Source organism: Notamacropus eugenii, chromosome 4 (genome assembly GCF_028372415.1).
Source record: "Notamacropus eugenii isolate mMacEug1 chromosome 4, mMacEug1.pri_v2, whole genome shotgun sequence".
Classification (NCBI taxonomy): domain Eukaryota; kingdom Metazoa; phylum Chordata; class Mammalia; order Diprotodontia; family Macropodidae; genus Notamacropus; species Notamacropus eugenii.
Genome location: NC_092875.1, coordinates 240,925,036 through 240,949,901, shown reverse-complemented (window position 1 = coordinate 240,949,901; position 24,866 = coordinate 240,925,036). Strand labels below are relative to the sequence as shown.

The 24,866-nt window shown below is 37.8% G+C and overlaps 1 protein-coding gene and 1 long non-coding RNA gene across 6 annotated transcripts in view; one reads left to right on the top strand and one right to left on the bottom strand.

Moving 5' to 3' along the window:
- Positions 1-20,896, top strand: part of LOC140501092 (uncharacterized) — a 38,074-nt gene extending 17,178 nt beyond the window's left edge. The window contains exons 2-3 of the long non-coding RNA XR_011966064.1: positions 12,105-12,159; positions 19,786-20,896. This is a non-coding gene — a long non-coding RNA (uncharacterized lncRNA). The remainder of the gene's footprint in view (positions 1-12,104; positions 12,160-19,785) is intronic.
- The window catches only part of MYOM1 (myomesin 1), a 165,339-nt gene that overhangs the window by 26,416 nt on the left and 114,057 nt on the right, over positions 1-24,866 (bottom strand). For all 5 annotated transcript variants that reach the window (XM_072604308.1, XM_072604307.1, XM_072604306.1 and 2 more), the window contains 4 exons: positions 24,133-24,247; positions 5,166-5,322; positions 3,802-3,908; positions 3,033-3,077 (listed from right to left, as the gene is read on the bottom strand). In XM_072604308.1, coding sequence (XP_072460409.1) covers positions 3,033-3,077; positions 3,802-3,908; positions 5,166-5,322; positions 24,133-24,247 — 424 coding nt within the window. The remainder of the gene's footprint in view (positions 1-3,032; positions 3,078-3,801; positions 3,909-5,165; positions 5,323-24,132; positions 24,248-24,866) is intronic.

Genomic DNA, 24,866 nt, shown 5'->3' with positions numbered 1-24,866 from the left:
TGCTCTAAGATTATTAAAGTGTGTTACCCTAATATTAGAAATGAAAATTAAAAGCTTTTATGTAACAGGGGCTACGTTAAAGGCTTACCAAATATCTTCCTTTGGATTGAGGAATTGGGCCTTGCCCTCCACAAATTTTTTTGGAGGGTCAGACCTGTGGTTTCATTCTAAAAATGAGGAAACTTCATCTACTATTGGAAATGGACACATGCCCGATGGTTTATATTCTTAGATATAATAACTCTTCGTAGACTTAAAGATTAAAAATCATATTTGGTCCCCTGACCTATACAATTCTCAAGTTCATTTCTTTGCCTACCCAAAACAACATATGAAAAATAAAAAGTTACTTGATCTTAATGCCTGTTCCCCTAAAATAAGAAGTCTCTTAGCTATTCTTCCCCTCCCCCCCAAAAAAACCCTCAAGAGATCTCAAAATTACTTATTTCCTGATCAATTCTATTTTTAGTACCAATGATTGTAGATGTGCTACTAAGTTCAGATGTATTTGCAGATCCCTCACTCAGGACTGGCTCACTATTTGCTATGCCCTCATTTTTCTCTTCTCTGTTGTTCTAGTCAAATGTAAATTCTTCAGGCCAATCAGTGTTTATTGACTGATCATTTGGTTGACTGGATGCTGCCCCCTCTGTTTCCACAAATAATTGAAAGTTGACTATCACTATTTCTAAAGCTCGACTTCATTATTAACAAATTTCAGGTCCATTACTCTGGCTTATCCTCACTCAATTTAGTGTGAGATGGGAGCCAAAGTGCAAGTTAACCATCCCCGTATAATTTCGGCCTTCCAACATGGCTGCAGACTTCTGGGGATGGAGAAATGGACTGGTACTAGCCACAGGGCTTTCCGATAGCTCTTCTCTTCCTAACAAAGGGGAAGATTTGGACTCTTTTTCTTAAATTTATTCAGTATTTTTTTAAACTCATGAGCAATATGGTGCTAATTCCTGTCAGGACTTTTTAAGGTATGTACGACTGAATATTATAAATACTACTTTGTAAACAAGGACGTTGTGATAAAGAGATGGTCAATGAATTGCCTGACTCCCGCTTTATTTTGCTTTTGCTTTGTGGATAATCTCCTTTTTATCCTGTATACAGCTTTTCAGGACCCAATTCTCTGGATGTTGTCTCCCCCATCAGACTGTGAGCTCCTCAAAGCAGGACTGTCTTTTGCATGTCTTTGTATCCCTAGTACTTAGCACAGGGCCCTGCCATAGGAGGTGCTTAATAAATGCTTGTTGACTTGACAACTCAAGGTCACAGTGAGTCAGTGGCAGAGGCCCAGGAGAGAAATAATAAATTAAAAAATTTTGTAAAAATCGACCCAATACTTTGAGCTTCATTTGCAAACAAAGGGCAACTATAAAGTGCCACTTTTTTTTTCCAAATTTTGCCTATGAAAAAATAGATAAGAAATTATTTTTCCAGTGCTTTGTGGGAGGATTTGAATCAGAATTTCCTAATTCTTGCTCATATATTCTCACTATATAGCCACGTCAGTGACATTAACGGAGCAGACTAATTGGAGTTCTTTAAAGCTGGGCAGAGAGTTGGCCTTTAAAAGAGGCAGCTATGTTTTTAACATATGGAATACAAAGGAAATCTCTAACTTATGCAAGGATCATGTGTTTATAACAACATTGCACTAGTTCCTATTTTAAGGTTTTAAACACAAGTTCTGGGGAGTAACTTTCCACAGGTTTTTACTGTCTCAGCTCATGAATATTAACGGCAAAAGATGCTTTCAGGTCAACAAACCTTCAGAGTCTCCTTACAGACTTACACACTGCTAACACTTAGCTGGGGCATCTCATCTTTCATGTAAGAGGGTCACTAGAGGAATGTGCCCAAAAGGAGCCAGGTCATATATCAGATGAACCAACTGACTCTCTGCCCCTTTCCTTGGCCATCCCCATTTAATTAGTCAATTAATTTTCCTTATGTGTAAGCTGGCAGAGACTAGTTTGAGTGTCTGAAGTGACAAAACTCCTTTCCTGGGTTTTAATTTAGTACCATCGTCAGACTATTCAAAAAGAGTTCAGTTTGACAAGGAGATATTTGTTTTGGCTCCGGCCTGTGGTTTCATCAGTTTGGGGAAATCCCAGCATGGAAACTTTCTCCTCTGATGCAACTCAGCAACTCTATCTGTAACTTACAGTTTGCAGAATTACCTGGAGCTTCCAGGGTCTAAGTAACATGATCATAGTCACTTAGCTAGTTTGTGTTGCAGGTGGGACTTGAAGATAGGTCTTCCTTGAATTTATTTAGGAATTAAAAATATACCTCTGTATATGGTGTGGGAGCAAGTCTTTGTTAAGCACTTGATGTGTCAGATACTGTGATGACTTTACAATTATTATCTTATTTGATCCTCACAAAAACCCTGAGAAGTTGGTGCTATCAGTATCCTCGTTCTATAGGTGAGGAGACTGGGGCGGAAGGCCATTAAATGACTTGTCCAGAACCACATGACTAATAAGTATCTAAGGTAAAATTTGGTCTTAGATCTTTTTGACTTTAGGCCCAGTGATCTATCCACTATGCCACTTAGCTGCTTGGCACATAGTAGGTATTTAATAAATGCTTATTGACCCAATGATTGCTGACTTCAAGGCCAGCCCTTTCACCATGACCTCCTATTGCCTCTCCATGGAGACATATGAATGAATATATCTGAAGAAAGTGACAGAGATATGATGTCAAAATATTTATATGAAAAAATTCATTCCATAGTCTAGATCTTCTAGCTCCATAAAAAGAGCCACTTGGGTGGTAGTAGACTAAAGGAAACTTTTAATGCTTCAACATCCTCAGTACACTTGGAGAAAGAAGTATTAATCGCAAACAAAAGTGATAGCAGCAACTGATTTTTTAATTTACTAGGAAGTGCTACTGGAAATATACGTTACTGCCAAAATGTATGTCCCATTTCTATCAGTGCCATTAATGTTGCTAGCTCAGCACACAGTGTGGAGACCACTGTCCATGAACATTTTTCTGATACTCACTTGGGAATTTGTGTTCTTGACTGAGAGCAAGTAAACGTTTCATCTCTGGGTAAAGAAAGAAAAAAAGAAATCTGTTAGAACTTAATAATAACACGGGTTAAAAGGTGTGTCACATATATTATTGTAGGGAAAATTCTACTATACTCATTTTACACATGATAGAACTTAATTTTCAGAGAGGTTACTGGTCCACTGGAGTCACACATGAAACAGCAGATAATGTTTAGGCCCAAGTGTTCTGATTTCCAGTTCAGAATTCTTTTAGCTACATGAAATGTCCAATCTGATTTTTCACATAATATAAAAATGGCAAATAATAATTACAAACCATAGGATGTAGACCTGGAACAGACATTAGGGATCATTTAATCCAGGGGTATGCGGGTAAATGTTTAACAACCAACTCTATGAAAAAAATATACTCACAGCACATTTTTAAGTTCAATCTTCACCATTAACATTTTATCCATCACTTTCTTAAGTAAAGACAATCAATAAAACAATAAAACAAGCCCTGTAGTATCTACCAACTTCTGAGGTATAAAGGATCATACCAAAATTTTAATAACCAGCTTTCTTAAGCCAGTAGGAGCTGTTTCCATCATGCCCCTGAATCCAACCCTGTCAATTTGCAATAAGAGCCATAGAGGCTACACAACTTGTGAAAGTCACACTTGGATACTAAGTAGTAGAATTTCTTTAATTTTAAATCTAGCACTCTTATCACTGTCTCATTTTTCCAGACATCAGTGGACCGACTTAAACTTACCCTCTTCGTCTATTAAATAGCTTGCAGCAATTCCATCAGTGTCTGTGACATCACAAGAGTAAATTCCCAAGTCATCTATTCCAAGGTCTTTAAAAGTAGCTTTAGTCCTTGAAAATAAAATATGTGAATAGGAAAGGAAGTCATAAAAGCAGATCTTGAAAAATTAAACACATTATATCTTCTAACTTTGAAAAAAGTCATAAATGTAAAATGTCATTGGGAGTATGTATACATTTGGGGGAAAGCATTTAAAGTCAAATTAACTTTTTTTGGAAGATATATTGGGCTTTTTTCAAGTACTTTTAGATTTTATGATTGAAAATATATTGCTGACCAGGGCTTATGGTTTTGGCATCTCCCAGCAAAGTACTATGAGATATATATTTTTAAACTTTAACTTAGTTTTATTGTTTAAAAAAATCTAATTATGTAATATTCATGGCCTCAAAGGATGTCCAAAGGTAGGCAAAATATAAAAAGCAAAATGGGAGATCATAGAATTTTAGACACGGAAAGGATTTTAGTTACTATCTTGTTCAATCCACTCATTTTAAAGAGTAAGAAATGAGGCCCCGAGAGTTTGCGACTTGCTCAAGGTCACATAAAGAATTACTGGGAAATTCAAGATCAACTATTCTTCTATACTATGCTCTTTCTGATAGAAGATGGGGAAAGTAGTCCCTTTCTGTCTCCTGAAATATTTATCTGCACCAAACTTCCTTATATTCAACAATCTTAGCATTAACGGGAATCCTTCAAACCTCTTATTTAATAATAGCTGCCATTTATATATCACTTTACAGTTACTTCACAATAATCTTGCACAGTATTATTACCTCCATTTTACAGATAAGATTAAGAAGTTTCAAAGAAATTAAGTGTCTTATACATAGTGCCATAGTTACTAAGTGGCAGGCAGGATTAGACTCCCAAGGTCACTGTTCTTTCAACACTACCAGTTAAAATTCTTCTGACATCACTAATGAAAAAAAAATACATATGGAAATACTTTGCAATATAAATGTGAACTATTTTTATCAGCATTCTTCAACATTTATATTGGGTTGAGCTCTTTCCTTTTCTTATGTTTTGAGAGGATAATCACCAGAAAATGGCCAGGAGGTGAAGAATGTTTTCAGCCATAGCAACTATAACAGAGTCTACTAAGTTGCAATCTCCAATAGTCTGAATTGGTGATGATTGTACCTACGGCCTTCAAATAATAAAATCCTTGAAATACTGAAGTATGAGCTTTGACAATTCTGTGAGGTGTATTGTTTTATATAAGTTTCATCCCTTCTTCTCAAAATCATCCCAGTAGAAAGTAAAGAGAAAACCATTGCTGCTGATGAAACATTTCTTACTTATTGCCTTTGGTATCAACTTCTAGTCGAGGAGAGTCTTCAGCTGGTTCATAATCCTTAGACCAGATGAGTTTAGAGTCTTTGGACATCTGATCACATTCAAAGTTCAGTGAAATGACTCCATTATCATCAACATCGATGACAATTTCTTTGGTTCCTGTAAGATGAAAAAAAGGGGGAATACTGATACTTCCTAGTAGAATCAATCAAATGAGTACCTTTTGTTGTGATTTTTGGTTGGTGATGCCTCAGATTCTTTGATCTTGTGTAAGGAAGGAATCCCAATTTCTATTTCCTGGTGATTGGCTCATCTGCTACCATCCTACCAAATTAAATTTAAGTAAATGCACCTTAAATAAACTGTGTGTCTGTATTCTGAGATGACACTTCCAATAGTGTCATATATGTCATAGCTACACTCTTACATTCAAGCTTCTTTGTGATCAATGTCACAGATTTACTTCTGGCCATGAAACAAAACAGAGCTGGTCTACACAGGGACCAGATCTGTGACCTCAGTCTCATTAGCTTTGTGCTCTAATGAAGAAAAAGAAGGAAGGAAGAAAGAAAGGAAGAAAGGATGGAAGGAAGAAAAGAAAAGAAAGAAAAAAGGAAAGATGAAAGGAAAGGAGGAAAGCAAAAAGTAAAGAAGGAAGAAAAAAGAAGGAATGAAAGAGGAAAATGAAGAAAGAAGGAAAAATTGAAGGAGAAATTATTAACTAACTAGGAAATTTAAAAAAACAGCAAGAAGAAACTAGGGATGAATAGCAGAGATGGATGGAGGAGAGTCATAATGAGCTGTTCTGGCTCCAAGAGAGAGGTTTATAAAACGTACATTTGGGCAAGGAGCAGGGAAAGTCCACTCAAATAAAAATTGTAGGAAAAATTCACCTGAGGGTGAGAAAGAGAATATGGGCCTAAGGCTACAGAGAAAAAGATTCCTGTACATAGTGAAAGATGAGGCAATGTTGGGAAGGAGGGAGGGGAAAGAAGGAAGTAAGCTACCATTGTGCTTCCTATTTTAACTAATTATTCTTCTTCAACCAGTTTATTTTTCTTACCCTTATTAACTAGTTCCTAAACTCAGTTGTTTACCCCTGCTGAAGAAGTACAAGTTCCATAAACGTTCTCCAGATTTCAAGGTCCTTAGACAAAACACTGGTCACACCAACTCAGTTATAGTTTTGGGAAGGACCTATATTTTTATCTGTAAGATCTTGAACAATTCAAGATCATAAAATATAAACAAACCTGTTCTGCTGATAGCTCAGACTTAAATAAGCCTAAGTAAGCCATTTGGAAAAAGACTTGGCTTCCAATTCTGCATTTACTATATGAATAATTCAGAGATATGAAAGACCCAGATTTTGGGAGACTTTAAGCTCTGTAGGTTCAACTATGCTATTAATTTATAAACAGTTATGCTGGAAATTTTGATTTTTAAATGATCTAAATGAATTTGAATTTTTTAAAATTTAATCATAGGTTTGGGGTGAAAGGGATAAAATTAGTTCATGTTTGAAATTAGTTTTTTTAAACAATCAAATTGAATTGCCTCTAGAATGCACACAACATTTCAAGAAGATATATGTGCAATGTTTGTAGATATTTACATCTGTGTTCATATTTTGGGGAGGAATAAAAGAAGGTTACCCTCACCAGACACTGATTTAACAACTAGAATAAGGTTATTTAAAAATGGATACCTAAGAATAAGTTAAAGTCAAATGATTTAATCCTAGAAAGGTGCAATTTTATTAAAAGCATTGGAAACCATCCTACAGCTAATATTTTCTAAGGGGTTGAAAATTTTTCCTTTAGAGTGGTTTATAACAGGTAGGCATTTTGATTGACTGTACAATCAAAGTCATTGTATCAGCAAGAACCCCGATATATACAGAAGAGCCTGCTGTACAGCTTCTTTGATCTGCTTTTCTAAAAGAAAAGCAACTTTTGAGGGGTCAACAATCTATTTTAATCAAGCATACATATAATTTACTTAGATCAGGGGAAAAAGTCAGCACCCTGAACTTCAGAGGAAATACAAACAGAGAAACAGAGATCAACAGATAGGGCTTCCAACTGTCTGATCATAAGCAATACATACATAGTTACCAGAGAGAGAAGCACCAACATCTGGATTTTCCAAGCCTGGGGGCTCCTTAGAGGCTGCCCAGAATCTCATCTGGCCAGATAAACACTTCCAATGAGTAAACCTCAAAGTAAAACCTCACCTCAGAGTATTTATACACTTTTCAGAGACAGAGGGCATGACCCTCTGACCCAGCACCTCCTTAGAAATTAACAAAAGATGTTGGCCTTCCTACAAAACAAATCTCCCCTAATCAAACTTCCCTTAATGGGCAAGTCCATTAATGGAGGGGAAGATCTTTAATTCTCATCAGACATCAACAGAAAGTAAATTGGAAAAGAGTACCCAGGGAGAGGGCAGGAGGACATTAATATTCTGCCAGTCTGGGGAAAGAAAATTCATCATTCCTGAGAAATGAAAACAAAACAGAAGCCTTATTCAAGAACATCTTTCTTGATGCTGCTTGAGTATGCACAATAAACTTAAATACAGTGGTTTTTGATACCTGCTAAAGCTTGGAGAAAGCCTACAGGGGTGAGATGGGATTGAGAGGGGAGGAATACTGTCTTTTTCTTCTTCTTCTTCCAATAATTATTTCTGTATTGTAGAGATATGTGCAAACTTAAGTGAAGAATAATCAAGGTGGTGACTAGTTTACTCTGTTATACATTTGTTCCACATATAATTTTTAAAAATAGCTTCAACAAATGAGGCCAGCCTTCATTTCTTCTCCATAGCTCACACTAACCTTCATCAGTAAACATTTAGAACCTGCAGCTAGAGCTTAAAGATTTTAAAATAGCTCACTCTTTGGCACAATGTGGTCCAGGAAGTGTTACCAGACACATTTAGCATGGTTGAGTCACAGAGGGAACATATACTTTCATTCTATTTACTCTGTGCTGTGAGGAGAGGAAAAGAAGGGTGTCAAAAGTCAGAGTGAATCCTTAATTGGCTATTCGTCTACACTTCAGATAGAAGCAGTGACAGACAGCCTGTGCATCCTAATCACTTATTTGCTTAGCCGTCATGTTTTGTAAGCCTAAATAAGAAAGAACTAAATCAGCTGGATGTATGCTGCTTGTTACCCTAGGGGTTTGATTGAAAGTTTTAAAGGAAATACTGTTTAAGGCTCAGCAACTTATTTTTATTAAAGAGACGTACATGCTTGCTTATTCAACAACTAAGGGAGTACAAAAACCAAACAGATCAAAACGTTCTAGTTTACTTTCCTCCCTATTGATTTTGTGTTTATTCTTTACCTCACCTGTCTGGAACTTGGCTATTTGGCAACATCACCTATGTAGAACACAGTTGAGAAATAGGAAGTAGGGAAAATGGCCAAAGAACACTCAAAACAACACATTCATGCTCCTGAGACCTCACCCAGAGGCTTATTATTCTTGACTTAGATACAATTCTGGAAGATTTAGTCATTGGATTTCCAAGTTCACTAAATCCAGAAACAGACAGTTAGAAGGGGAGCTGCCCTAGGTAAGTATAGCTTACAGCAACAATAAAATGGCAGCTGACTACAAGGGAGGAAACAGGAAAAAAATCCTCTACAAATCAAAATAATTCAAAAGCACAGCTATCTATGGCTATTTGGTACAGACACAAGACGCCCTACAACCTCAATTGGTCTCACAGAACAGAACAATAATTGGTGCTCATAATGAGGATCTTGAGTCATAAGAAAAAGTTAAATTATATCTTGTACTTTGCTTAAGAAGGCAGGCCGGTATAATACATTTTAAAGATGCTAACTTATGTTTACAATGGTCAAAGTGAAAAAAAATGTTAGGTACTTTAAGAGAATAGATAAATTCTCATCTCCCTAGAATACACAGCTATTTAGCCTTTCTGGATCCCCAGTCACCTCTCCTTCCCCCCTCCCCCCACCATGTGTTCTCTCTCAAAATTTCTTTATATTTACTTTCCTTGTGTTTTGTATACATGTATATATATGCATATTTTTCTAACAGAATATAAGCTCCTCAAGGGAGGAGATTTTTGCTTTTGTTTTTGTATCCCCAATGCCTAGCACAGTGCCTGGCATATAACAGCCCTCTAGTAAATGCTTCTTGTATGGTAGATTAACTTGTTTTTTTGAAATTTGAGGATAGCTAAGATTTTACTGTATTAAAAAGCTTTGAGAACTTTGTAGGAAAATGCTAAATTAAAAAAAAAACAACTGGGTTCTAAGTCCTAATTATCATGTGCCTCTTTACCATGATACAGGATTTCTTCATCAAGAACACATGGGAAATTGATAATTATGTAAAAAATCATAGTGTTAAAAAGGCTCTTAAAAGTTAAGCAAAATCTATTTTCATAGCAAATGTTTCTGATGGTGTATGCAAACTTCTGCCCCCATAGTTCCCCCATCTCTCCACCAAGAAAAGAAAAAGTTACACTGTCAGTTTTGAAAAGGAAGCAAATGGGATTACAACTTTTAAAAAACTGGTTTCACCGAAAGTGTGCTAAACTTTAATCAGATGTGGAAAAATGCAAGCAAACAATTCTAAAGATTGTAGGGGAGACATAAAGAATTTGAAACTCGAGTGTACAATCCTCCAATCAAGCTCATTACCGAATACTTCAAGTTGAGTGGAATGGGAAGCATCTACTTCAGGGATGTTATGAGTCACAGTATGTGCTGGGTCCTGAGAGCCTAGTACTTAAAAAGATGATAAGCTTCTTTCTTGCATTACTCAGTTATCACAGTACTTTTGAATTTCAGTTAGCTGAATATTAGCAGTGTCTCAAAATCAACCAAAGGCCAGGTTTTGGTTAGAAAGCTAAAAATGAGGAACACAAGTTTCAGGATATAAAGCTCTCTGTTCCATGTGCTCTAGCACTGAGGTCTAGCATCTTCCTAATCATACCCTGCTGCTTCTGTCTTGCTCTTCTATTTATTATTACAGGTCCTGATGTGGTGATAATTTGGAGAGTGACATAACTCAGAATATTTTAAGCAATTCTTGTCTCAATAATAACAAATAACTCAGGAAATAGTTTATTTTTCAAACGTGACTCTAACCAATGTGTTACACTGTCCTTTAGAAAGGAAGGAACTGGTTTGACTAAATGCTTTGTGAAGGCAACTGGGAGAGCAACCAAGACGATAGGTGATGATCGATGAAAATGGAATCATCTACTAAACTCTAAAGAAAAAGATGTCACTTCAGAGATGAGGTTCAAGCTAAATGGAATCAAGAATGTTGGCTGTACTGAAAAAACATCAAGAACTGAGAGAAGAATAGCCAATTTATGCATGAGGGATGTCTGATAAACATTTAAAGTCTTTACTATGGGCAAAAGAAGAAATCCCTCATTAGATGGTGTTCCTTAAGCTAAGCTTTGACCATTCCACGTGGCTAATCTAATAAGCCTCTCCACAATTAGCATGGGAAATCCTAGGAAAACAAACACACAGTATTCAGTCTTTTCCAGCCTGGTAGGAACTATGGGAGTTTGAAGTCTAGTGGTGGCTTTCCAGATTTTTTATACTTGACTCTTCTCCTCATACTGCAAAAAATGCTGGTCTCCTTGCTCTTCCTCACACAGGACCCTCCATCTCTTGACTTTTCACTGCATTTCTCCCATACCTGGAATGGCTTCCCTCTTCACCTCTACCTCCTTGTCAGGATTCCCTGATATCCTTCCAGACTCAAATAAAATTCCATCTTTTTCAAGAGTTTTTCCCCAGTTCTCCCTAATTGTTAAAGTTTTCCATCTGAGATTACCTTGGATTTTGTTGTTCATTTGTTTCAGTTGTGTTCAACTCTTCATGATCCCATTTGGGGTTTTCTTGGCAAAAGAAATTAGCCATTTCCTTCTCTAGTTTGTTACAGATGAGGAAACTGAGGCCAATAGGGTTAAGTGACTTGCCCAGGGACACACAGCTAGTAAGTGTTTGGGGTCATATTCGGCCTCAGGAAGATGAGTTTTCCTGACTCCAGGGCTGGCGTTCTATCCACTGCACCACCTACATGCAGTAAATCTTGCATTTACTCTGTATATATATGGTTATTTATATGTTATCTCCCCATTAGAATGGGAGCTCCTTGAGGACATAGACTGTGACTTTGCCTTTCCTTCTCAGTTCTTGGTATGGTGCCTTTCACATAGTAAGACTTTAAACACTCTTGTTGACTGACTCACTGGTAGCTTTTGAGAATACATGGTTACACCAATAACATGATGAAGTAGCAGAACAGAACTTTAGTGATAGTCAGTTATTTAGTGGTAATCAGATTTTTCACTTCAAACTGGAAAGGCAAAACAATGAGTTGGCAGAGCAGGCTGGATTGTATTGTAGAAGTGAAAAGTGAAAAGAAAGAACTTTAGGGGGTATTTTACCATACCATTTTTTACCATATTTTATTATGTTATATTATATAGGTAATATATCTTATATTATATATTACCAAATATTACCCTATTTTAGCATAGTAGGTTAACATAATAATGATAAATATTTGCAAATTAAAAAAAATAATTGTTCATGTACCAGGATTAGTTGCTGAGGATGAAGTGGTAGAGAAATACTACAAAGAACTTGTAAGATGCTACAGATCAAAACAGCACACATGGTTTCTTGGTAACTTCAGTATAAAAGTAGGAAGAGGTGAAAATAGAGAGAAGTACAGGGAAAAGCATGGTTCAAAGAAGAAGGAATGAAAGAGGCCAAAGACTTGTAGATTACACAGAAGCATCACCGACACAATCATCGCTGAAAGCGTTTATATAGTGCTTTAAGGTTTGCAAAGAGCCTTATCAATATTATCTCATGTGATCCTCACAAGAAGTATAGAATGTAGTGCTATTATTTCCATTTACAGATGGGGAAACCGAGACAGACAGCAGTCAAGTGACTTGCCCAGTGTCACAGAGCTGGTAAGTATCTGAGACTGAATTTGGACTCAGGTTCATTGCTCTATTCGTTACATGTCCCAGCTGCTTCTACATCATGCTTCTGTCAGGTGCTGGACATGCAAACACCAAACGACATCATAAAGGACAAAACAGATCTGATTTTAACTGATAGGAAAAGACTCTGTATTGACATGAGTCATTCCTTGGACAGATGTCATTTCATAGTCAGACTTGTCAGAGCTGAGATCCAAAGAGTAGAAAATGAGAGAATAATAATGAAAAAAATATCTAGTGGAAAATTAAAATGGCTTACCTCTGAATTAAACAAATAATTGAAAATTTAAAATGAGAAATGGACAGTAGATATGACACTGACATGGGCTAGGATAATTTCATCCCAAAGGTTAGCCAGTATAAATGAATTGCAAGGAGCCCAAGAGAGTTAAATAACTGAGATACTTTACATAAAGAGAGAAGGTTGCCAAAAGTAACACTGGGATGGAATATAAACTCATTTGTGAAATCTTACAAAGAAGGATAATGGATGAATATGAACAATTTCAAGTCATAAAGCAGAAACAGTGGAGGCTAAAACCAGTTTAAAGAAAGCTTGGAAAGATAATTAAGAAAATCACAAAGAAATTTAAGGATCAAAATAAAGACTGAAAAAAAGGAGAAAATGGAAAAGATTTGCAACCTCCCCCCCAAAAACCCCCCCAGCATTTTAAGAAATTCTTTTCTTCATTAGGGATGGTTTAGCCATCACACTTGGATTCTAATATCACAATCCCAAATATGCTTATAGAGGAGATTTAAGTGGCACAAAACCAGAAATAAAAACAGGAAAAGCAGCTGTATTGGACCAACTGAGTATAGAGAAGATCCATGCCAGAGATGATACAAGTTGGGGGAGAACTGGGGAAGAGATAGAAAAGTTGTCTGAAGGAAGGGGAAGATACCAAAGGTATGAAAATAATTTCAGATCTCATTAATAGTGAAAAAGATAACCCAAGAGAATTTCCATAACTGCTATATGCCTGTTCTCTCATTTATACAAAATCTTTATGAGCCATCTACATATAATTCAAAGGTATCTTCAATGAGGCTATTAGTAAGAAACAAGTAGACTTACTCATATGATATTCAGCAGTAGATCGCATCTTTACCATCTTACAATTAATCGAAAGTAAGAGAGTATAAAATACCATTGTGATTATTGTTTGTTAATTTTTTTCAAAAGGATGTGATTTGGTAGACCAAAACTGGCTTTTACAACAAGATGTAACCTATCATGGGTAGCTAGGTGGCACAGTGGATTGAGTGCTAGGCGTGCAGTCAGGAAGACCTGAGTTCAAATTTGACCTCAGGCACTTACTAGTTGTGTGATCTTGGGCAAGTTACTTAACCCTGTTTGCCTCAGTTTCTTTATCTGTAAAATGAGCTGGAGAAGGTAATGAAAAACCTCTCTAGTATCTTTGCCAAGAAAACCCCAAAAGGGGTCATAAAGAGTCAGACGTGACTGAAATGACTGAGCAACAAGTCTCTCATCATATATCAAGATCATTAAGATTCCTTGGAAGATATATCAACAGAAATGCTTCTGTTCAATGCCCCTGTGATAATAAGTATTAGGTGAGGGATAAAACAGGGGCACAGATGATAATCCAGCATAGGAGATGAGAAAGTAGGAGTGGTCAAATAGGTACAAGGAGAATCTAGAGAGTAGTCTTGGGAAAACCTTGAGAATAGAGGAGAAGGTCATCAGTAATATCAAATACTACAGGGAAGTCAAGAAGAATGAACACTGAGAAAAGGTGTCTGAATTTGGCTAATTAAGAGAGATCATTAGGTTACTTTGAAGAGAGTAGTTTCAATCGAGTGATGAATTTGGAAGACAGATTGAAAGGTGTTGAAAAGTAAAAGAGAAAAAGGAGAAGCAAGAAGTGTAGACAGAGTTTGGCTATTATAGGTAGGAGAGATATAGGATGAAAGTCTGAGGGGTTGGAAAGGTAAAGTAAGGGGGTTTTCAGTATAAAAGAGACCTGGATATATCTGTAGGCAGCAGAGTACAGAGCAGCTGTTGGGGAGTAAAAAGAGAGAAGAAATGACTGGTATGGAGGGAAGGGAAAAATAGGAAAAGAAAGATAGGAAGAAGAAAGATAGGAACAAGGATACGAATAAAAGGGTTGATCCTAGTGAGGAAAAGAGCCACTTCTTCATCCGACTAAGATAACAAAAGAGAAAACAGGAGATGATGAAATGTAGAATCTGTTGAATAAAGTATATTGACATGTAGGATATGGGAGAGGAAGAAACTTGTCTTGTCATTAAGATAAAGAATATTTTCTCAGTAAAGTATAAGGTGGGTCCTCTGCTTCAACGGTAGGGGGAAGGTCATATGGGAACGCATGAAGATAGAAGAAAAGTTTTGGAATAGCCTCTCTGGAGAATACTATAGGGAATGAATTAGGGAGGAGTAAAAGAATTGTCTGGTGGCAGCGAAGGCCTAATTAAAATTAGAGAACGTACATTTGCAGTGAACTTAGCCAACCAAAGTAGTTTAGCTTTATCAATTTAGCAGCATGTGAATAGTAGTGGAGGAGACAGATGGGATTAAGAGTTGGGCGAAGGGCCAGTCTCAAATCAGACGTGTTCTGGTTTGTGAGCCATAATTATAACCTAATGGGACAAATGCATTCAAGTGAAAAATGTAATCTTACTCTTGACAGCCTAAAATGACCTCTAAAGCCACTTTCAGACTGCATCCTCAGATCGTTTGCATATACCTGTTGACTAAATAATGACTGATTGATGGATCAGGGGAGTTCTCTTATTACCCCAAGGAGATGCAGGGTGGTGAGTCTTTGTTTGGGGATTTTGATTACATCCTATAGAAATCATGGAGCTGCTCCCTAGAGGCTCCTGGAGAATCAGTCTTAATGTTTATGGATGAATTGATTGGTTCTTATGCCTTTAATACAGCGTGTGTGTGTGTGTGTGTGTGTGTGTGTGTGTGTGTGTGTGTGTGTGTGTGTGTGTGTGTGTGTGTGTGTGTGTAGTGCTGTGTCTTTGCTCTGGCCTATAAAAAAGGAGTCCACTCAGAGCTTAAGGTCTCTTTTCCCTTTCTGGGCATTATCATATTCCTGAGGGTAAAGGTAAGGGGATAATGGCTGCTTTCTGACAGAGGCACATGAGAGATGCATATGTTCTGCCTGAACCATCAGAGTGAAGAATTCACAGACTTCATCTTCCTGGAGAAGTACCAGCTTTGGAGAAGCAGTGGAGTAGCCTCTCAGTTCAAGTAGCTGTAGAAAGGGGAGCCACATGGCCAAGTGATGAGAGTTCCTGAATTCTAGCTTTATGAAGGATACTCAAGATTTCCTTATTTCAATCATCTAAGATAAAGGAGTGCTGAATGCCTGTCTCATAGGGAACCATTACATGGCCCTTGAGGCTATAGAAACATCAGGGGAATATAAACTGTGAGCAAAAGACGTGGATTTTTGCCAAATACTATTACTATAAGTTATTTGGATTGTAGAAGAACTGAAGAGACTTGTCTAGTAGTCCTAAATGTGCTTCCTTTCCAAAGGGAGTCTGAGCCCTTTAAAGTTGTTGTGTTTGCCCTTTGTTCTTAAAGAGGACCATGATATCAAGATGATGACATGACTTGTAGTTGACTTTGATTTGAGTGAAGGAGGGCTATGCAAGGTCACCAACCTTACTTTCTTCTCCTAAGTCATCTGGGTCCAGCAGCCTGATATTCATCAGGATGACTGGAGATGGCCCAGGATGCAAAGTGAGGCCCTGGCCCTTTCAGGCTAAGATCTTATCACATTCTCACTTTGAGTGAGATATACCCATTCAATGAATAGGTTTCTTTAAGTAGTTAGAATGTATGGGTTCCTGGGGTTGAAAGTTGAACTCTCCAGGATATCTGAGGGTTGCCAATCTAGCAACCCCAAAGATAATTCCTTCCAAAAAATTCAAACCACAAGGTATGGATGCCCATATAGATAAAGAAGGTTTTAGCAGAATATCTTAGATCTTTTACATAAACAACTTAAAGCTTTGTTTCCCTTCCACATACCAGTCCAAATTATAGGGTGATTCTATGAATTTAGAATACCTTTAGATTCTTGGGGAAATTAGGTCTCTCCAGAGAAATAGAGGAATTTTATTGACATGGGCATCTGTGAGTCTTTTTACATGGATCTACATTTTTTGTGGGGGTAGAATAAAGGTTGTCCCATGACTGAGATATATGTATATTACACATGGTGGCACTGAGCGCTTGCTTAGGAATAGTGGGCCCTTTTACCCACATCTAAGGAGATTCAAACATGAACCAAAAAGAGAGAATGTTCTGGAGGGCAGACATAGAGAATGAACCTAGTCCACATAAAACAAACCAACTAACAAAATAAACCAACAAAAACTAGAGCATGGGGTGCTGGTCCATGGGAAATACTCATTTTTAATGAACAATTTTTCTAGCTTTTTCAATACTTTCAATACGTTTCTGCTTGTTTCATGCTCTGTAAAGCGATTTCTCACCTTATTTTTAGTTCTTTATGCTGATTTTAAAGGCAAAATAATAAAATAGCTATTAAAAAATTAATCATAAGATAAACCATCTGTTTTGTGTAAAGGGATCGTGCTTGACAACTACATAATATCTGTAACAGGCTTTTCCACTTTTATTTTTATGAACTCAATAGCAAAGGAATGAATTGGTAAGTAATTTCTTTTTTTATTTACCTCCATAATGGATTTAAAGATAAAGAAAACTCTTAATAAGATATATATTTAAATTGAATTGCTAGGAAGCACAGTGTCATAGCTAAAGAGTTAGCCTTAAAGAGAGGAAGACCGGTTTAAAGGCTCCTCTCTGACCTCTCAGCTCTCTACTCAAGACTCTCAGGCTGACAAGATGGCACACCAGCATTAGCAAGAGTATCCTCTTCCCCATAGCAGTGGAATCCCACGTTCAGTCTCTACTCCTTAAACTTAATTAACATTCATGTGTTTATACGTTATGATTCTTATAAAGAATTCTCTCTAATTTCTCTTTAAATCCAAAGCATTTTAGATCAGTAGGACTTTTGCTTCCTCCAAACCTTATGCTAACATTTGCCTTTTTCCAGGGGAACTTTGGACAAGTCTATAGAACTTTGGGGAAGGAAATCCTAAGTCTCAAAACAGAATCTGAAAACAAAATCCAAAGGGGTGTGTGGGTGTGTGTGTACATATACATACACACATACAATTAAAAATAAAAATCAAAAAGTATATATGCATGTACGTGCTTATTACATATGTGTGTTTATATGTATATATGTATGCATAAAGAACAGAAGTAGCAGCTTTGGTGGCTAATGCTGTGGAAATGGTGCCCAGTGGGTAGACACCAGAAAGTGGGGTATGTCCATATGGAGGAACACCTCCCACAGTCTAGGAGAGATCAGAGCTTTGGCCACCACCCTCCCCAGCAAGCAGTTTTTATAAATAACCTGTAGGATAGTGACCTCCTGGCTGATTACATTCTCATGGTGACCAGCCTTACTTGCTTTCCCTGGCTTATTTGCTAGTGTACTGCATGGAATATTGAAAGGATGAGTTCATTCTGGGATACTCTCCCATCAACTGACTTGTTTTTTCCACATAGACATATATTACACAACATACACGTATAAATGTATATGTACAGTTTATATAAGCGATTGACCCCCTTTCTCCAATGTACATGATCTTTAACATCCAATCTAGAGCTAAAGGTGTTCTAGGCAAGATTTCTTGGATGGTGATGCAATCCTTTATAGAACTCTATGGGTCTACTTCTAGTAAAAGGCAAATAGATCAGTCCATTTAGAAACTTTGGAAACAGAACTCATGAGTACTCATGAATCTGGTGCTGGTACAGTGCCTGGCTCACAGTAGGAGCTTAACGAATATTAGTTGATTGATTCATAGGTACCTGATATCTACATCTGACACACTGAGCCTCAGAAGGTTTTCTGCTATGTCTGTTTATTGAGCTTCCCTACTCCAGGCCTTTCCATATAGATGCTGCTATTGATCCACCATCCCTAAGGAATATAAATCAAGCTGCAGAAAGAATACTGGATATATAATCAGAGGACTTGAGATCAAATCCCATCTGTTTTACTTAACCAGTTGTGTTGTATAACTTTAGGCAAGTCATTTCATCTTTCTTGGCCTCAGTTTCCTCATTTGTAAAATCAATGGTCTGGGTTCAATGATCTCTAGTATCCCTGTCAGCTTTAAACTAATGATTATGCTTTTCCCCTAGTGGTCCATCCCTCTTCTTGTGCTCCAACGGTGTTCTAATACCCAGTGGCCAAGAAATAGAGGGAAGGAAGTTGGACCATCTAACAAGTTAGTCCTATATCATATGAGCTAATGAATGACAAATACTGTTTTAAAAAGTCAGGTAATAAGAAGCATTTCTAGAGCAGCACAAAATCATTTTTATCTCAGTTGTTGAATAATCTTTTCTAAGTATTAGATTTCTTGCTAAAGCAGGACATTTTTCGTCTTGCTATTTGGGATCTCCATTACTAACATTATTAGTATTCATAGAAATGTCTGTGTTAAATCCTTTGTGTATTTCCTGTCTATACCAAGATCCAAAATGCTACCAGCCACAGTAGGTTCGGGTAACTTTCCACTTAACTAGAATTACAGTGTAGGTGTCTTGTGAGGTATGTTTGAAGTTTGCTATTACATGATAAGGTTTGTTTTCAGCCTGAAATCTCAATAACAGTTCCCAAGAGACAATTCTTTTTAAATTGGAACTGAACTTTAAGGCAGGTCACTGACTTTCATTTTGGCACAGCCTTAAGATAAAACAATCAATTTCTATATGAAAATTATGGAATTTTTGAGAAATGGAAGGGAACTCAGGGGTCATCTACTCAGAGACCAAGGATGCCAGAGATCATTGAGCCTAGGTAAAGATTTTACAGGTAAGGAAACAGAGACCAAGAAAGATGAAATGACTTGCTCCAGGTTACACAGTTGGTTAAGTAAGGGATTTGATCCCAGGACCTATGGTTATATAGCCAATATTCTTTTGGCAATTTGACACATAAGTTCTCCAACTGTTTGGTCTCAGGACCTTTTCATGCTCTTATTATTGTTGTTGAGTTGTTTCTGACTCTTTGTGATCTCATTTGGGGTTTTCTTGGCAAGGATACTGGAGTAGCTCACTATTTCCTTCTCCAGCTCATTTTACAGATGAGGAAACTGAGGCAAACAGGGTTCAGTGACTTGCTTAGGGTCACACAACTGGTAAGTGTCTTTGGCCAGATTTGAACTAGGAAGATGAGTTTTTCTGAGTCCAGACCTGGAGCTTTATCTACTGTGCCACCCAGCTGCCCTGAAAGAGCTTTTACTTGTGTAGGTTTTTTATCATGTTATATTATCATATTAGAATATGATATCTACATTACATATATATGTATGATAATATTATACATATTATCATATTAGAAAATTTATCCTAGTATTATTATGAAAGTAGTTTTGATCTCATGGTTCCCTTGAAAGGATCTGGGGGACTCTCAGGCATCCCCAGATTATTTTGATTACCATTCCTATCTAATTCAATCTTTCATTTTACAGATGAGGAAACTGAGGCCCAGAGAGGTCAAGTCACCCGACCAAGACAACACAGGAAACAAGAATAAGTGAGGAATTACTTTGTGTTTCCCCAGCAAGGCTTGACTTGGCTTCTACAACCAGAAAAATTTTATACTAACTATAAGGTTTCTACTTTGTAAATGTCTTTGAAGTCAATGCACTCCCTCCTCACCTTTGCATCTCAGAATTACGTAAGCCTCTTTCAAGGCTCAATTCCAGACTTGCAAATACAAGAATCAAGAGAAGAATAAAAAGATAAACAGGAAAGAGAAACCATAAAAGACTTACTAAAGTTGAACTATTTACATTCCTAAATGGAAAGATATTTGTAACTCATGAGACCTTTCTCAGTATTAGAGTAGTTGGAGGGACTAGACAGACAGACAGACAGACAGACAGACAGATAGATAGATAGATAGATAAATAGATGGATGGATGGATGGATAAATGGCACAGGGTGAGTTGAATATGAAGGGATGATATTTTTAAAAATTAAGGGGTGAGAGAGGAATATATTGGGAGGAGAAAGGGAGACATAGAGTGGGGTAAATTATTTCACATAAAAGGCAAGAAAAAGGTTTCACAAAGGAAAGGAAGAGAGGGGAAGTGAGAAGGAACAACTGAATCTTATTCTTATTGGATTTGGCTTAAGGAAGGAATAACATAGACTCTCAGTTGGATATCTTACCCTCCAGGAAGGTAAGGGGGAAGGGGATAAGAGTGGGGGGATGATAGAAGGGAAGGCAGATGGGGGAGAGGGTAGTCAGAAACAAACACTTTAGAAAAGGGACAGGGTCAAAGGAGAAAATAGAATAATTGGGAGGCAGGATAGGATGGAGGGAAATATAATTAGTCTTTCACAACATGCCCATTATGGAAGTGTTTTGCATAACTACACATGTATAACCAGTATGGAATTGCTTGTCTTCTCAATGGGGGTGGGTGGGGAGGAAAAAAGGGAGAAAATTTGAACTCAAAGTTTTAAAAACAAATGTTAAAAAATTGTTTTTACATGAAACTGGGAAATAAGATATACAGGCAAAGGGTAATGGAAATTGATCTTGCCCTTCAAAAAAGTAAAGGGGAAGGGGATAAGGGGGGGGGAAATGATAAAAAGGAAAGCATACTGGGGGAAGGGGTAATCAGAGTATATGCCATCTGGGGTGGGGGGAGGGGAGAGATGGGGAGAAAATTTGTAACTCAAAATCTTGTGGAAGTGATATTGAAAATTAAAAATAACTAAATTAATTCTTTAAAAAAACAAGATTTTGTCTCTGTGTACTCTCATTTTCATTTCTGTGCTTTCAGTCAGGTATAACCAAATAGGACGCTGTGGCCCTCTTTAGTGCTCCTTGGCATCTTCCTTCTGTGCCTTGGGAAAACCATAGCTAGGAACACACTTGTGGAGAGGAGATGTGGAAGACAGAAGAGATGCATTCATTTGCCATTGGGTGGCACTGGACCTGGAGTCAGGAATACCTGAGTTCAAATCCAGCCTCAGATGTTTACTATTTGTATGTCACTTAACCCTGTTTACTTTAGTTTCTCACCTGTAAAATGATTTGGGGAAGGAAATGACAAAACACTCCAGTATCTTTGCCAAGAAAACCCCAAATGAGGTCACTAAAAGTTGGACACAACTGAAGCAACAGGACAATAACAAAAGCTCGAGGGCCACCTCCTCTTTGTGATGAAGTGGCCCCAGGAAGGGCTCAGTTAGGTAATTTCAAAACTGGAGCAACCCAGACCTTGCTAAGGAGCTCACTGGTGGTTGCTCCATTAAAAGTAGAATTGCTACAGTGAGGAAATCTCTTGGGTCATCCTTAGCCTATATGCCATGTAAGGGGCCTGTGTAGCCAGCCAGCTCTGAGGATTTCTCCTGCTGAATAAATAAAGGAAAATGCATTTAGTAAATATTTTCTACATGTTGGGGCACAAATAGAAAATGTGAGCCTTGTTCTCAGGGAACACACGCTCTATGTGAAAGAGACACAAATATTCAGCTGGGTGAGAAAATTTTAAAAATGCATTCAGATTTTTCTTCAGATGAAAAAGTTTAGAACTCACTGCTCTAAGGAATTGTTTGTCTTACTGGATCATAGAGTCATTCTGTTTTTATCAGAATCTGTTGAAGCCTTCAGTGATGGAATCTCTAACGTGGTACCTTTACTTTTGGATTTGACACCTAATTGTGTTCTGAGCATCTCTGGAGAGAAGAGACCTGATTAATATGGGGGAGGGGAAGGAGGAAGTACTGGCCTACCTTTTTGTCTTCAGTTGTTACTCTTTAAACTTTCAGTAATGCTTGGTTTCATTATATTCCAGGGGAATTTCATATTTGTTAGTCTAACAGCAGTATCATGTGCCCTTTGATTTCGTACCTTTGCATGGAGAATTAATTTACTGTCGGAGCAAAATCACATCCAAGTTATACATCTGTTTGAGGGAGAGGGAGAGCCATTTATGAAGGGGTAGGAGAAGAGGCAGTTATTTCCCTGAAGGAGAAATTTCTTTAGGCTACATTTTCATTTTTCCTCAGGGAGAAGCAGAGTTCATAGAGGCTAGAGACCTGAGCTTGAAGTCAAGAAGCTCCATGTTCTTCTTGCCTTTGACAAAAACAGTCTGTATAACCCTGTGCAAATCTTTCACCTCACAGTGCTCTGTGCCAAAGTTGTCCAACCCACTATATCTGGCAATACTCCAGAATATAGCAAGAATCAGGTGAAGAGGCAACTGAGAAAGATTTAACAAAATAAGTGTAGGGCATAGATAATGTGTGGTTTTCTAAGTTAGTATAGCAGGGATCTTTAGGTAAGGTGGAGTGGCCTTGTTTCTGTCTGAGTTTGATAACATTGTTCTAGGCAACTCTAATAGTTACTTCTAAGGGTTTATTTCTCTTAAGTCGTAGAGAAGGTGCCAACCTGCAGTGGTGGAGGGAGCTTCCTTACCTGGAAATCACAGTGAAATCACAGATCCAGTTCCTAACTGTGATAAACAATTAATTTTTAAGAATATTCTTGGTCTCTACCTCTCTTATTAAGAAGGGTATTCCATTGCGTATAAGCTCTGGAGTTTATATCTCAAGGATTGATAAATTTGTGTTCAGTCATTTTTCAGTTGAGTCTGACTCTTTGTGATACCACCTGGGTTTTCTTGGCAGAAATACTGGAGTGGTTTGCCATTTCCCTCTCCAGCTCATTTTACAGATGAGGAAACTGAGGCAAACTGGGTTAAGTGACTCGCTCAGGGTCACACAATTACTAAGTGTCTGAGGCCGGATTTAAACTCAGGAGCATGAGTTTTTCTGGCTCCAGGTCTATCCACTGCATTGCCTGGTTGTCCCAGACTTGAACCGTGGTTTAAATTACACATAGGTTCAATGCAATAACCTGAATGCTGATCGTTTAGTTTTGCGTTGTTGGTGTCTTTTTCTATAATTCCATTTTACACTAAGTTGGGATAATGAACAATCTATCTACTACACTTCCAAAAAGTCTAGCTTGGGAGGGACTACTTAGGATTGTGGTTTTTCATTCTACAATATTCAGTCTGAGAAAAATGATAGCCAAATAAAACAAGAATGAAATAAAAACTGTGATTACAGACTACTTAGAAGAAAAAGAAAAGCCTGATGTTTTCAAGTCCTGAGCAGCTTCCAATGGCAAGAAAACACCCTTCTAATTGTTAAGTGTTTGTCTGGCAGAAACTGACCATATGTGCACTGTAACAAATCCACTGCTTTCATAGAATACCCACAAAGGGAGAGAATGTCTTTCCAGACTCTCCGAGGCACTACAATGACCTGGAGAATGAATGTTGCCTCAGCTCCTAAGTTATTCATTGAGAGCAGCTGTTTGGAAAACTCAGCAGCTGCAAGTACTTAAACCCAGCTTTTATGTATGGATTGAGCTGGGTATTTGGGCAGTCAGAGTTTGTCCTGTGATTGAGCAGGAATTTTGTGTGCCTTTGTGACCAGTGGGAGCATAGAACCTTCTGTGATGACAGCAGCTGCTCCAGAGACCCTAAAAGGACCCCAGTCTTTTCTTCGTGGAGGTACAAACCCAGCACTGGGGCCTGGGATAGAACCTCCCAAGCCAGGTTTGCACCTGCCCTGAGCTGCCTGTATTCATGCATTTACTGGCTTACAGTCTGACTTGTTAATCATTCAGTCAGCATTCATGCAACTAATAGTCATTATGGTGAGCATGGTAATTTTAAGATTTTAAAATACGGGGAGCATGGTAATTTTAAAATCTTAAGCTCCCAATTATTTCATACACAAGTGGTTTTCTTAAAACTGGAAAAACAGAAATAACACATTTAGCAAACCTGGACGGGTCTCTGCCACAACAGGACCAGCAATATCTGAAGGTTTCCCGACCCCTGCCTGGTTTAAGGCTCGGACACGGAATACATAACTGACACCTTCCTTGAGGTTTTGGACCTGGAGAAAAAAAAGCAAGAGAAGAAGTGATATAAAATCTCATGTCATTCAAAATAACCTTTTTTCTATCGCTAGTAGTGATTCCAAGTCACTTGACTGTTGATGTGTCCTCTGTCTAGTAGCAGACCACTAAATCTCCACTCCATTCTCCCCCCACCACACACACATAGATGTAGGGATCAAAGATGTAGAGAGCTGGAGTTGGAGTCAGGAAAGTCTAAGTTCAAATCTGGATTCAGACATTTTCTAGTTGTGTGACCTTGGGTCAGTCACTTAACCCCTACCAGCCTCAGTTTTCCCATCTGTAAAATGGGTATAATAATAACACCTACCTCCTAGGCTTGTTGTGAAGGTAAAATATTTGTAAAGTGTATTACAAACCTTAAAGTGCTACATAAATGCAACCTGCAATGATTGAACAAAGCCAAAGCCACACAAGCAATGTCACAGAATTGTTCAGCTTCCCTGACTTGAAGACAGTGCTGTATGCACTGTACCAGGTTTCCTCTTGCTTCCTTGTTAATCAAGGAGCAGCAGCAGTGATGGACAAACGTCTACTTCCTCCTTCCTGAGTCATGAAGCCAAGGTACCATGTGATTAGAGTGGCATTAATACTGAG